Source organism: Coregonus clupeaformis, chromosome 1 (assembly GCF_020615455.1).
Source record: "Coregonus clupeaformis isolate EN_2021a chromosome 1, ASM2061545v1, whole genome shotgun sequence".
NCBI lineage: Eukaryota > Metazoa > Chordata > Actinopteri > Salmoniformes > Salmonidae > Coregonus > Coregonus clupeaformis.
In genome coordinates, this window is record NC_059192.1 from 98,849,625 (window position 1) to 98,864,587 (window position 14,963).

General features: G+C 41.2%; 1 protein-coding gene across 1 annotated transcript; it reads left to right on the forward strand.

Moving 5' to 3' along the window:
* The first annotated feature begins 6,997 nt into the window (after nucleotides 1-6,997).
* Nucleotides 6,998-10,812, forward strand: LOC121581144 (oocyte zinc finger protein XlCOF6). The gene is made up of 4 exons (XM_041896553.2): nucleotides 6,998-7,423; nucleotides 7,894-8,176; nucleotides 8,705-9,619; nucleotides 9,993-10,812. Exons 1-4 carry the CDS (start codon nucleotides 7,415-7,417, stop codon nucleotides 10,481-10,483), a joined length of 1,698 nt encoding a protein of 565 aa, XP_041752487.1. The 5' UTR covers nucleotides 6,998-7,414; the 3' UTR covers nucleotides 10,484-10,812.
* The last annotated feature ends 4,151 nt before the right edge of the window (nucleotides 10,813-14,963 follow it).

The following is a 14,963-nucleotide window of genomic DNA, read 5'->3' on the forward strand; positions in this document are numbered from 1 at the left end:
AAATGTAACTTACATTCACTCTCTCTTCCTACTCTAAACCCTCACTTTCAAACCTTTGATTATAAAAAATACACCTACAATTACCTTGATCTTCCTACTCTAAAATGTCCTTCACCACTGTTCTCTCTCTTACTACTAACTTTGAAACTTAGCTTACTGTCTTAGAGTTATCTTCAACCCTAGTTCTCCTAACTTTTTTAATCTAATCTTTTCTCCTAACCTTTAAAAACCTTTTCCACTGATTTATTCACAAAATCCCTTTACCACCAAATTTTAGAATATGTGATTGGGAAGTCCCCACCTGCTTCTGACTTCTTTACACACAGACTTGGCAAACGACTAAACACCTTTTAGCCTAGCCTGAAATCTATTGGTGTAGGAATGTAACCCAGAATAACAGTCACCCCTTTTAACTTTATTTTTCAGACAGATTGTCTAATAGGCAGTCTAATAGATTATCATCCTTCCTATGATATTATCTTTTTAAGCCAATATGATTCCCAAAAACCCTACTTTTTAAAATCTTCTACCAGACAGCCGTCTAGTGTACATCTTATTGTACAGTTCAATTTACACCATGCATCTCTTTCCAACAATGCAATAGGTATATGTTCTAATATTAGTATGTCTATTTTAATTCCTCTTTGATTTTTTATAGCAGAGCTCAATTGGTTCCTTAAGAGTAATTAGCTGTTTTACTACCTCAAATCCCTATCCTAATTAGTTATTTTTACATAGTGAGATGTTTAACCTCTTTAGGCTGAACACAGATAAGTTTTTCCACTATTCACCATTATTTCTCATAGTCCTTTGTTTTCACTTCAATTGTTAGATATTTTTCCTCTTCTCTAATCGGTGCTATCAGCTGACACCCCCCTTCGGATCTTCTAGGCACTCTAGAATCCTTGCTCCTTTAAGGTTTCACCTGGAGAACAGGTGATCTTCACTTGCTCCTTTATCTTCCTCTGAAATGTCCTCTGTTGTTTCCTCCTGACTTATTGCAGTCACAGGTAAAGTGACCAACCTGTCCATAATTATAACAGTCTTCTGGAGATTGCTGGAAGTGTAGCTGAAATCTTCCTCCTCCTTCTAAGCCTTCTCGTCCTCTTCCTCTCCAATTCTGTGTCTGTCCAGAAACTGTCTGTGGACATGGATAACTGGTACCCCCCTTGGCTGGTACCATTGCATTTGATATTGTTCAGTTGAAGCTGTAACAGTGATTGTTGTTGATTTGGTTCACTCTGATTCTTCATAACCAAAGCTTCTCTTCTCCTCCAGTTGTATGATTGAGTTTTCTGAGAGTTTCTTGATCCTGTTCTTTCTTGCTGTTGACATATCAGGATTCTTCAAAAGCTTATATTCTAAGTTCTGTCCTCGAAATATAATCTTCCATCATCTTCTTACTATTGGCCTTTCTTTGACCTCAATGTATTATTCTTCTCCTCCAATTCTTGGGATTCTTTTCTCAGCAGTTTCTCCTTCTGTATCTTCTCTTCTTGAGTTGTTCATCCAGTTGTGTTACTTCTTCTAAACTATTCGCTTTATCCAGGCATGATAAGCATCGGTCTATATCTCCTTCTATTTCTTCTGTGCCAATCATTGTTGAATAAAATCCTTTTGAATACACAGCACCTTTAGTCTCCTCTTTATCGTTGTCTTCATCTGAACTCGAATCTCTTGTATCCTTCTTCCTTCAACTTCCATCAGAGATCAAATCTCTAGTATCCTTCTTTCCTCTCTTGCCAACTTCCTTCTGATCACAGAGTCATATCCACCCATGATCTCTTCTCAATCACTCTGATCTTCATCTTCATCATCTTCTTCAAGTTCCATCTTCCTTAACCTCACTCTTCTCTTCCAGACATCTCATTTTCTTCCTTCTGGAGTTTTGGATTCATCTTTATCGTCGTTTCTGCTTGTCCTCTATCTATTATTCGTTCATCTTCATCTCTGATGCAATAATCACCCTGCTGGAGGATCACCGGAAGCTGAGGATAAACATCCCTAAGCTCTACTTCCTTCTCGTAAGGTGGGTGTCTTTTTGCTGAATCCGTATGTGAGAAAGGTGTACTAACTTCTGCCATTAGTTTTTCTGTCGCCTTTCCTTCCTTTAGCATTTTCCTCTATACCTTTGTTTATCTTATCGCTGGAATCTTTTATCAGTTTTTGTTTGAGAATGAAGGGCAACTTTTATTTTATTTGCCGGATAACCTAGCAATACTTTAGTTAAAGGATTTACTATTTTGTACTATACCAACCGGTGTAATCACCTTCATAGCCTTGCTGTCCTTTTTTCCCCATTATAACAACCCTTTTATATTCCTTTATTGTGACTTATTTTATTTTAGACTATATAGCCTATGGCTTCCCCCCTTTAATTATTAATATAAACTAAACAACCCCAAAAAAAATAATTTCTAATTAAAATAAAAAATCAATTAAAAAATCAATTAAAAATTATGAATAATTAAAACCAATTTTTTATTCCTATATCCTATCTTACCAATTTATCAATTAGTGGCTATCTTACCACAACCCATCAAATGCAAGTAGTCAACTTCAGACTACAATACCCATAAACAAAGCCTGTAAGCCTACAACTCCCATAAACCCCCTTGCTCTATAAGCACCTAATTATCTTAATTTTACAGAATAATGTCAGTCCTTGATTCCCAACACAACTCCAATCAACCCAAGTGATGCACATAGCCTCCAAAATGCAATTTTTAATGAATCAGTATTTGCCAAGCCTATGTGAAATTGTCATAACATCAGATATCCTGTAGGGGAAGATTTTGTAACCAGACCAGTACCAAAACCTTTTTGACTCGATCATCTGTCGCGTCACGTGACGTGTACGTCAGCACCCCCTCTCTTTCTCTCTCTCTCTCCATTGTTCCTCTCATATGACAAAAGAACAGAGACACAAAAAGATTTTTGTAGTTAATGCAATCACTGAGTTATTTCAACCATATTCAATATTCCTTCGTTCACATTCGCTCTAAGAATCACCTCAGGACTAAATAGCTCAATAACATTTTTATTTAATTTTAATTTATTTTAATCGTCTTTTAATTTAATTTATTATAATCCGTCAACATATATCTAATTTATCAATTCAATAGGTCACAAAACAAGTTTCATCTTTAACCAACAGCCGATGTAACAACTAGAAGATTTAATTCATTTTCAAATCTTTCCTCTTTGTTCCCTCGTCTGTGTTTCTCTGTCTCCCCCTGCGGCACAGCCCCACAGAAATATGACACTTTACCCACAATCCGTGTTGTAGTTTTAGCAAATCCCCTCGTGTTGTAGTTTTAGCGCCGTAAAATCAAGCGCATGCGCAAATCCATTTAACAATACGATTGCCAAACAATAGAACGCCAGCATTATACCTCAGTTCTCTATTTTACACTTATAGTCAGACAATAACACTTAACAGAGCTCACATTTGCGTAGAACTCTGAATTCCACACACACAAACACATTTAAGAGGGTTATTCCATCGCAATGGGACCTCTAAGGACACCCGTTAGCATGTAGCACGCAACACAATTAGCATTTAGCCTTAGCATTTAGCATTAGCCGCTATGTACAATGTGGCATGAAACCCAGCCAGCATTTAGCATTAACATTAGCCTTAGCCTTTAGCTAACTGTGGCCTACCCCACGCAACAAGTACCCTGCACTGCCCTTTCCTTTTGACTTATTTTCCTACCGTTTTGTGCTACCGTGAGTTTAATGACCATCTACTGAGAAATTACACCCAAGCGGACCCCCCGTCGGACGAAAGTCGAGCCATAATCACAATCAGATAAACTCCATCAACTCGAGTTTTTCTTTAAAACCCACCGACTTGCACATTCTAACGCGCAAACGGATTTTCGGCCCATTCTAAATGGCCCACTTCGGGGTCTTTACGCGGTACAGTGCCCTAATGTATACGCATATCTGCCTTAATTGTACATCTGCCAATATCTGCCTTAATCGTACATCTGCCAATATCTGCCTTAATCCCTACCATCGATTGCTCTAAAATTCCAATTATTTACCGTTTACCAATGCAACCACATTTTAGAATAATTATTACAGACTCCTAGTCGACCGCAATAGCACCACATCCGCACAATCCCAAGTAATTTTACATGGTACACCTTCACCAGCGCACATTCACAAGCCTGCCAAACAACTAATGCCCAATAATTTGTGAGAATCTCACCTTTTTTAGCCGGCTTGAGCGGTAGTCACCTCGCTGCTTATGAATGAAACAAAGGGAAGTTGCAGGCCAATCTCAGCGGAGCCTCCATTATGTCGTGTCCCGTCGGCTGTTGGTGGCTATTGCTGTCAAACAAAGAGTCCGCTTAGGCTGCACCTTGATTAGAAGCTTTTATTAATATCACAAGTTTACAGCATAAGTTACAGACCCGCGGTGTCTGGAGAGGCACCGTCCCAAAATAATCTGAATGCCTCTGCCGCCTCTTTGTCTAGCTCATACTTATAAACAATGGCAAAAATATGGGTGGCTCCCTCTTTCGTCCAATCACCTATCCCCCCTGGGGCGTCACCCTACAACTGCTACATTTGAACTAAGATAAACAACATTCCATTTCTTCATGAAAAACATTTAACAAAGGCATAATCCTAATACACTACACTCTCTTCATTACCCTTATCTATAGACCCTTTTCCAGTACACGACACACACACGTCACAGATGCGCGACTCTTGGCGGCAGTAAGAAAAGCCATCGCTGTCTGCTCCCATTCAACATAGCCTAAATTTACGTTTTTATTACTTCTAAACAAAATAACTTTTGGGGGTTCTTATAGGCTTACAATTATGTTTTGATTCTTGCTTGAACAGTCGCTAAGATTATATTTGGTTGTGATCTTTGCAAAAATAACTATTGTGGATGCAGCAGTTGTTATCTAGAATGTTAACGCTCATTGATATAGCCTGTAGCAAAAGCTAGCCAAAGAGCCATTTTACTGGTTGAAGTTGAAGTGTCTTTTAAGTACAATGCAGTTGATTTGCGATGACACAAACATTATATTAATCAGGACATTCATACAAGCCTTAAAATCCAATTATAATCCAAAAGTAGTGTGAAATGCACTCATAAAGCTCCTGAGTGGCGCAGTGGTCTAAGGCACTGCATCGCAGTGCTAGCTGTGCCACTAGAGATCCTGGTTCAAATCCAGGCTCTGTCGTAGCCGGCCGCGACCGGGAGACCCATGGGGCGGCGCACAATTCGTCCAGGGTAGGGGAGGGAATGGCCGGCAGGGATGTAGCTCAGTTGGTAGAGCATGGCGTTTGCAACGCCAGGGTTGTGGGTTCGATTCCCACGGGGGGGCAGTATGAAAAAATGTATGCACTGTATGTCGCTCTGGATAAGAGCATCTGCTAAAATGTAAATAGTCTTTTTTTGCTGGCGTTCTGAAATAACTCCCCCTTATTCTTCCACCAATTTTCGCACATCGCCCTCGTGCGGCAATGTTTGCAAACACAGAAAAGGATCTGTAAAACATTTGATTTCAGAAGGGGTCAGATAGCTTCATGTAACTGCTAAAATAAAAGAAACACCAACATAAAGTGTTTTAAAACAGCTTCAATGAGCCTTGGCATAGATTCTATAAGTGTCTGGAACTCTATTGGAGGGATGCGACACCATTCTTCCATGATACATTCCATCATTTGTTGTTTTGTTGATGGTGGTGGAAAACGTTAGCTCTGGCGCCGCTCCAGAATCTCCCATTAGTGTTCAATTGGGTTGAGATCTGATGACTGAGACGGCCATGGCATATGGTTTACATCGTTTTCATGCTCATCAAACCATTCAGTGACCACTCGTGCCTTGTGGATGGGGGAATTGTCATTCTCGAAGAGGTCACTGCCATCAGCATATCAATTATTCACCATAGGTTTCAGGCAGGGCCCTCCAACCCTGTTCCTGGAGAGCAACCTTCCTGTAGGTTTTCGCTCCAACCCCAGTTGTAACAACCTGATTCAGCTTATCAACCAGCTCATTATTAGAATCAGGTGCGCTATATTAAGGTTGGAGCAAAAACCTACATGACCGTAGCTCTCCAGGAACAGGGTTGGAAAGCCCTGGTTTAAGGTGATCACTCAGAATGGCTGTATTTATTGATGTTTACATTGCCCTCTAAGTCAGGGGTGCCAAACTAATTCCGCTGAGGGACGAATGTTTGCAGGTTTTTGTTTTTTCCTTTCAATTAAGACCTAGACAACCAGGTGAGGGGAGTTCCTTACTAATTAGTGACCATAATTCGTCAATCAAGTACACGGGTGGAGCGAAAACCCGCAGACACTTGGCCCTCGGCGGAATGAGTTTGACAGGTGCTCTAAGGCAGAGTTTCCCAAAACCATGCCAGGAAAAATGCATCCTACACGTAACATAATTTGTTTCCCTCATTTACTCAAGAGTTTCGTTTATTTTGGCAGTTACCTGTAGGTTGCAAGAGACCAGTGGTGGAAAAAGTACCCAATTGTCATACTTGAGTAAAAGTAAAGATACCTTAATAGAAAATGGCTCAAGTAAAAGTGAAAGTCACCCAGTAAAATACTACTTGAGTAAAAGTCTAAAAGTATTTGGTTTTAAATATACTTAAGTATCAAAAGTAAATGTAATCTCTAAAATATACTCAAGTATCAAAAGTGAAAGTATAAATCATTTCACATTCCAAACCAGAAGGCATTGTTTTTTAAATGTATGGATAGTCAGAGGCACACTCCAACACTCAAACATAATTTACAAAAGAAGCATTTGTGTTTAGTGAGTCCCCCAGATCAGAGGCAGTAGGGATGACCAGGGATATGCTCTTGATACGTGGGTGATTTGAACCATTTTCCTGTCCTGCTAAGCATTCGAAATGGAATGAGTACTTTTGGGTGTCAGGGAAAATGTATGGAGTAAAAAGTACGTTATTTTCTTTAGGAATGTAGCGGACTAAAAGTAAAAGTAGTCAAAAATATCAATAGTAAAGTACAGATACCCCCAACAACTACTTATGTAGTACTTTAAAGTATTTTTACTTAAGTACGTTACACCACTGCAAGAGACCTGTAATCTATTGCCTTTAACTTCCAGACCGCATGTTGGCGCTATTGCACACTCAAAAGATAACCTAAACCGGAAGTAAGAAGCCAAAGAGAGTTTGACAGTTTATTTACCATTATATTTAACTTCAAAACATTGTAACGTTAGCAGAGATATTTATAAAAAACAATACAGTACTTTTTGATTAAATATTCTCAGTTGTTGGTATTTCCCAGCCGGCTACATCCAACGAGACGCAAGGGTACAACCAACAACATTGGCAGTCATCATTCTAAATTCAAACTTAACTAGCTTTCTAGCTAACAGTTAGCTAGCTAGCTCAGGGATTGATTCACAATGGACGTGGTAAGACTCAGAACGTGTGCTAGCCACATCTCTTTATTGCTCTGCAAACTGCTCGTTTGTTGCTATACCAAATGTTGTGGCTAGCTAGCAAATCAAGTTGCTCATTATTTTGTAGAGTACAATGAATGCAAGCAACATCATTACTAGCTAGCTATGTTGTTGTTGCTTGCTGACGTGATTTGTTTTCTAGTAGGTCGCTAACGTTAGCTAACATTAGCTAACTGACCAGCACTAGCTAGCTAGGTGAATGAAAATCCAATGAAAATTAGCTGGTGTAATTTGGTTTGCATTGATTGATAGTTGTTAAACCAGGTATACTTAGTAGGTACGGTTTCTTTACTGAGAAATTGTATTTTCTATAACAAGCAGAAACATTGCCTTGATGTTACGGATGGTGTCATATTGCTGAGGCTATCTTTCCTAATGTAGCTAGTTTGTTGTTAAAACTGTGCTATCACTCTTCATCATAGGACTCTGAAGACCTGTCCAGCCTGTCTCCATCCTGCTCCACTGAACCCCAACTCACGGTGTTCCCGGGTCCTGACAGGAACCATGATGGCCAGGAGGACAGTAACCACCATGGTGCCCAGGAGGACAGTAACCATGGTCACCAGGAGGACAGTAACCATGGTGATCAGAAAGACACACCACAGGGTCAGGAGAGAGTTACTGTGAGTCTGGACGTCAACAGTGAAACACCAACATTTAATATCATAGTCAAAGAGGAAGAAGACTGGGAACTAGATAATACAGGTGGGTAGCTGGAGCCAGGCTAACTTGGGATGATTCCCAAATGGCACCCTATTCCCTATTCCCTATGGCTCCCGAGTGGCACAGCGGTCTAAGGCACTGCATCTCAGTGCTTGAGGCGTCAATACAGACCCCCTGGTTCGATTCCAGGCTGTATCACAACCGGCCGTGATTGGGAGTCCCATAGAGTGGCGCACAATTGGCCCAGCGTCGTCCGGTTTGGCCGGTGTAGGCCATCATTGTAAATAATAATTTGTTCTTAACAGACTTGCCTAGTTAAATAAAGGTTTTAAAAAATTAAGAAAAAAATATAGTGCACTACTTTTGACCAGGGCCCATGGGGCTCTAATCAAAAGTGGTGCACTTTATAAGGAATAGGGTGGCATGATTTGGGGCTCAGTCTTGTGTGTTGCCATAAATCTGAGAATGGGAGCAGCACGGGAGGTGGTGTAAAATAATGGGGAAACCCGGTAAGTATGTACAATAAACTTAGACCCCACTGACTATATCTGTCCTGTCTCGTCCCCACAGGAGAGAGTCCCAGCCATCACTCTGCAGGCGAGGAGAAGCCCTCTACACCAGGAGAACCTGAACAACACCAGATGATACGCAGAACAAGGCAGAAAAAGACCCACCCATGCCCAGATTGTGGGAGACACTGCCAAACATCTGCACTACAAATACACATGAGAACCCACACAGGAGAGAAGCCTTACACTTGCCTTGTGTGTGAGAAAACATTCACTATTAGACAAGCTTTGAAAACACACCAGCGAACACACACAGGAGAGAAGCCTTATACCTGCTCTGAGTGTGGGAAGGGCTTCACTCATCAATGTAGTTTGAGATACCACCACCAGAAGAAACATTCTGAACAGATTAAAACAGACCCCGATGACAAGATTGGCTGCTGCTGTGGACAAGAGTTCTCCTCAAAGAAGGTTCTGGAGGTTCACTTGAAGACAGACACTGGAGACAAGCCATACTCCTGCTGTGTGTGTAAGAAGACCTTCACTCATAAAGCGTTACTGAAAGTCCACCAGCGATCCCACACAGGAGAGAAGCCTTACTCTTGCTCTCTGTGCGAGAAGAGTTTTACTCAAAAAGGAAATCTGACAACACACGAGAAGTCGCACGCTGGAGAGAAGCATCCTTGCTCAGTCTGTGGAAAGAGCTTCACTCAGAAAGGCTATCTGAAGATTCATCAGCGGCTTCACTGTTCTGAAGGGGAGAAGAGTCCCTCTGCATCAAGAGAACTTGAACGCCGACAGAGGAGAGCTAAGGCGACTCACAGATGCCCAGACTGTGGGAAGGAGTTCCCTCAAACATATTACCTGGAGAGACACATGAGAACACACACAGGAGAGAGGCCTTACCAGTGCTCTGTGTGTGGGATGAGTTTCACGCAGAAAGGAAATTTAAAAACGCATCAGAAAGTGCACACAGGTGAGAACCCTTTATATTATCATTGATTAATAATTATTATTGATTAATCATAATTGATGACGACCGCCTACACTCCTAACAGCTTAACATTTAGCATGTTGCATGTAAAACATGAATGGAAGTGTTAGGACCCTGGTTTGCAAGCTACAAATAGTGTGTGGACTACAAAGGAAAAAAACTAAATGGCATTAAAACAAACAGGAAATAGGGCTTTAAATGGCAGTAAAACGAATAGGCAATAGGGCTTTAAATGGCATTAAAACAAATAGGAAATAGGGTGCCTGAAATTGCTCAAATTTGCTACTAATCACACAACAGATTGGCATTCAACTAAATTGACTTGATGTTCTCTCACATTGTTTCTTTCCCACAGGAGATTATCCCAGTTCCTGGTCCGCTGGTGAGGAGAGTCCCTCTACATCGGGAGAACCTGAACAACACCAGGAGAACCACACAGCCATCAAATCTCACAGCTGCCTAGTATGTGGCGAGGAATACTCAGACGTCCCAGAATTACACAACCACATGAGATCTCATTCAGGAGAAAAGCGTCTCATCTGCCCTGTGTGTGGCAAGACTTACCCCAGAGAATTTGACCTCAAAGTCCACCTCAGAACACACACAGGAGAGAAACCCCACGAGTGCACCGAATGCGGGAAGAGCTTCGTCCGTAAGCAAGGGCTCCATCAGCACCAGCGGACCCATGACGCCAAGCCCATCGGACCGACCCGCCAGTTAGGCAGACCTAAGCAGTCAGCCACCATGGACAGGCCAAAGCACTTAGCCAGGGCTCAGATGTCCAAGAAAGTACCTAAGGTGGAGAGTGATATGGAGATGCAGGACTGGCAGTACTGGGACAATTAACCACGACTTTGTCTTTTAGTAGGTAGAGTTCTTGTTCTTGCTGAAGCTGTGTCTGTGTGTGTTGTCGCCATCTCTGATCAGTGTAAGATAATCATGCTAACTCTCACTCATCTCATCAAGCAACATATTTTGATCACCAAAAAGGAAGCATTTTTTTTGTCCTTTTTTTTGGTAAATGTTTATTTTCATTATTATTTAACTTCCTCGATGCTGTGATGGTGCCAATAAATCCACAGTGACTTGTAGCCCACTTGTGAAATGTTTCTCACTGATAATAACCATGTCATGACTAATAAATGAGCATTTGGAGAGAAACTGCTTTTCTCTGGTTATGACTCCTGTTGTCTTTCCCTCCAGCTCAGACGGTGGCAGTAATGTACAGGCAGGAGAGGACCTAAAGGAAACATGGAAGTAGTAAAGTAGCTAGCTAGCTAAGCTAACATTAGCTTGCAACTAGCTAACATAACCTTTCTTTGAGCTGAACGCAACAGGGAAAGAACAACATTTTGTACTCGTAGCAAAGCCAGCAATGGTGGATTAACTCAAGCACAGTGTCCTTCTCAAGATATTTTGGAGTTAATTTACAATGCATGAGATGAGCTAACGTCAGCTAGGTAGTTAACTAGTTGGCACCATAGAGATCCTATTAAATTACTAGAGGGGCTATGCCATAAACCCTCAAAGTTCCATAGTGGTGCCAAAATGGCAGCCATCTTGGTCAGGGAGAAATCCAAACCAGTCTAATTGAATTGATTCATGCTTACAAGCAAAAACTAAAGCAGGAAGCACCAGTGACTCGGTCAATAAAAAAGTGGCCAGATGAAGCAGATGCTAAGCTACAGGACTGTTTTGTTAGCACAGACTGGGATATGTTCCAGGATTCTTCCGTTGGCATTAAGGAGTACACCTTCAGTCACTGGCTTCATCAATAAGTGCATCGATGACGTCATCCCCACAGTGACTGTACGTACATACCCCAACCAGAAGCCATGGATTACAGGCAACATCCGCACTGAGCTAAAGGGTAGAGCTGCCGCTTTCAAGCAGCGGGACTCTAACCTGGAAGCTTATAAGAAATCCCGCTATGCCCTCCGACGAACCATCAATCATGCAAAGCATCAATACAGGACTAAGATCGAATCGTACTACACCAGCTCCAACGCTCGTCGGATGTGGCAGGGCTTGCAAACTATTACAGACTACAAAGGGAAGCACAGCCGTGAGATGCCCAGTGACACGAGCCTACCAGACGAGCTAAATTACTTCTATGCTCGCTTCGAGGCAAGTAACACTGAAACATGCATGAGAGCATCAGCTGTTCCGGACGACTGTGTGATCACGCTCTCCGTAGCAGATGTGAGTAAGACCTTTAAACAGGTCAACATTCACAAGGCTGCAGGGCCAGACGGATTACCAGGACGTGTACTCCGAGCATGTGCTGACCAACTGGCAAGTGACTTCACTGATATTTTCAACCTCTCCCTGTCTGAGTCTGTAATACCAACATAGGAGCGCCAAGTCTAGGTCCAAGAGGCTTCTAAACAGCTTCTACCCCAAGCCATAAGACTCCTGAACATGTAATCAAATGGCTACCCAGACTATTTGCATTGCCCCCCATTACGTTGCTGCTACTCTCTGTTTATTATCTATGCATAGTCACTTTAATAACTCTACATACATGTACATATTACCTCAATTACCTCGACTAACCGGTGCCCCCTGTATATAGCCTCCCTACTGTTATTTTACTGCTGCTCTTTAATTATTTGTTACTTTTATTTCGTATTATTTTATATTGTATTTTTTTGTGCATTTTTGGGGTATTCTTTCTTAAAACTGCATTGTTGGTTAAGGGCTTGTAAGTAAGCATTTCACTGTAAGGTCTACACCTGTTGTATTCGGCACATGTGAAAAATAAAATTTGATTTGATTTGATTTGAGATCCTATTAAATTAGATTAGGTGAGATTCTACATGTTATTCTGGGTGTAAGAACCTGTGACGGAAACCATGACTGCTAGACTGTAAGTCAGGGTTGGGGTCAATTTGAATTGAAGGCAGTCAATTCAGGAAGTGATTTGAATGTAAAATTGAAAAACTGAAAAAAATATATATGATACTTTTCAGCTTATTGAGAAATCATTGGAAATAGATGCCTTGTCTTTTTATTTATTTTGGAATGTCAGTTTACTTCCTGAATTGATTGACTTAAATTCCAATTGGCCCCAACCCAGGTGGAAGTAAGTGGTTTGAGTGACTGAAAGTTTATCAGACTTAGTTTATCACAGCTCACCATTAGCGACGTTGCATCATGTAACACTTCACATCAAAGAAACACACTGGCAGCGTTACCATTCTCTACCCTCTTTCACGCCCCCCTCGTGCATCTAAAGCATGGCTGGAGGGAGTTTCCAACATATTACTTACACCAATCCATTCCTTTAAATACATTAGGGGGGAGTGTGCGAGTGCACAAGGGTAGAGAATCCGAATGTAACCACTGACCTTTTGACTGATTCCTCGTAAACTCACACTGAGTCTTTCTTTCCTGCAGAAGAGCCTCTTGGTTTGTACCCTGTTGAGGAGAATCCCTCTACAATAAGAGCACCCGCACAACACCAGGAGAAAGCAAAAGAAATCTCACCACTGTTCAACGTGTGGAAAAGAACTGCCAAGCCCATATACACTAAGGTTACAGAAGGAAACACACACAGGAGAGAAGCCTCACTGTTGCTCTGTGTGTGGGAGGGGATTCGCCCAGAAAGGAAATCTGAAAACACACACAAAGGTGAGAAGAAGCCTTAGCCCAACGCCGGACAATGGAAAGACAGTTTTATGTAAAAAAAAAAAAAATAATTCATCTCACGCTGCCTTAAATTATTCTGAGCCAGACTATGAAAAGACATTTGTCAGTTTGATGTAAAAAAAAACAACTTAATCTCAGCTTCAACCTCTTCCATGCAGGATTGAATCCCAGGTTGGGGTCTGCTGGTGAGGAGAGTCCCACTACATCAGGAGAACCTGAACAACACCAGGAGAACCACACAGCTAGGAAGACTCACCTACCAGCTCCACGGATAGACATGAGAACTCATCAAAGAGAGAACCAGTCTCACCAATGCTCTGTTTGTGGGAAGCAATTCACTGAGAAAGGACAATTAGAAGACCAGTAGTTAGTGCATATTAAAGAGAAGCCTTACCTCTGGCCTGACTGTGGGAAGAGATTTGTCAGTGGAAGCAACATTTGAATTCACCAGCGAACGCACACTGGAGAAATGCCTTACCACTGCTCTGTGTGAGAATAGTTTCTTTACAGCATCGGGGCTTAGAAGTCAGGAGAGAACTCACACTGGAGAAAGACCCTACAGCTGCCCTGTGTGTGGAAAGAGTTTCAAGCAACAAAATCACGTAACAAAACATGTTAGAAGTGATGTTAGTAATGTTACAGTTGATTATGAGCACCAAGCTATGCATCAATGGTTTACTACCTTTCATATAAACAATACATCTGTGAATGTCTGAAGGACAACACTTTTAAAATAAATAAATAATGACTACCGGTAGAAGCCATCTTCTTCAGACATGTTCTTTTCTCCACTTGTTTGTCTGTCTGTTACGTGTTTTGTTCCTGATATATTTTGTAAGAACAAAACTAGGGCCCTTCTGCACAAAGCTTCTGTTGGTCATAACTAATTAGTCAAACAACACATTCTTTACTTGACACCATTTATTTTAATTGTCTGTATATTATTTCACTTAATTGATGTTATTTATGGTGCCAAGAAATCCACAGTGACTTACAGACCACTAGTGAAATATTACTCACTGATCATAAGCATGTCATGATGGAATAAATTAGCATTGGGGATGAACATCTTATCGGTTTATTACTCTTATCTATAAAACATGTGATTTAAGAAACAGTGTCAGTAGGCTACTTTGTATCCTGATATATTGTTACAGGCTTTGGACTTTGTCTTTCCCCTCCAGCCCAGATGGTGACAGTACATGTGCATCAAAGCTGGGACCAAGAGACTGAAAAACAGCTTCTATCTCCAGGCCATCAGGTTGTTAATTAGTCACCACTAGCCAGCCTCTGCCCAGCCTGGTACTCTACCCTGCATCGTACAGACTGCTGCCTACACTGGTCACTTTAATAATGTTTACATACTGTATTCTAGCCAAGGCTCATCCTATATAACTAATGCTATACACACCTTTTCTTTTAATATACTGTCTATACACACCATTATATATATACATTGACATTCCAGCCCCGGACATTGCTCGTTCTGATATTTCTTAATTTCTTTATTTTTACAAAATGTGTGTTTTGTATTGTTTGGTATTACTGCACTGTTCGAGGTAGAAACATAAACTTTTCGCTGCACCTGCGATAACATCTGCAAAATATGTGCACTTGACCAATACAATTTGATTTGATTTTGATTTGATTTACTAATGCACACCAAGAAGACGAC

What these genes read in the sequence shown, in the direction of transcription:
- LOC121581144 (XM_041896553.2), top strand. An exon ending in CTGGGAACTAGATAATACAG is followed by an intron (nt 8,177 to 8,704) that starts GTGGGTAGCTGG and finishes TCGTCCCCACAG; the next exon opens with GAGAGAGTCCCAGCCATCAC. An exon ending in GCATCAGAAAGTGCACACAG is followed by an intron (nt 9,620 to 9,992) that starts GTGAGAACCCTT and finishes TCTTTCCCACAG; the next exon opens with GAGATTATCCCAGTTCCTGG.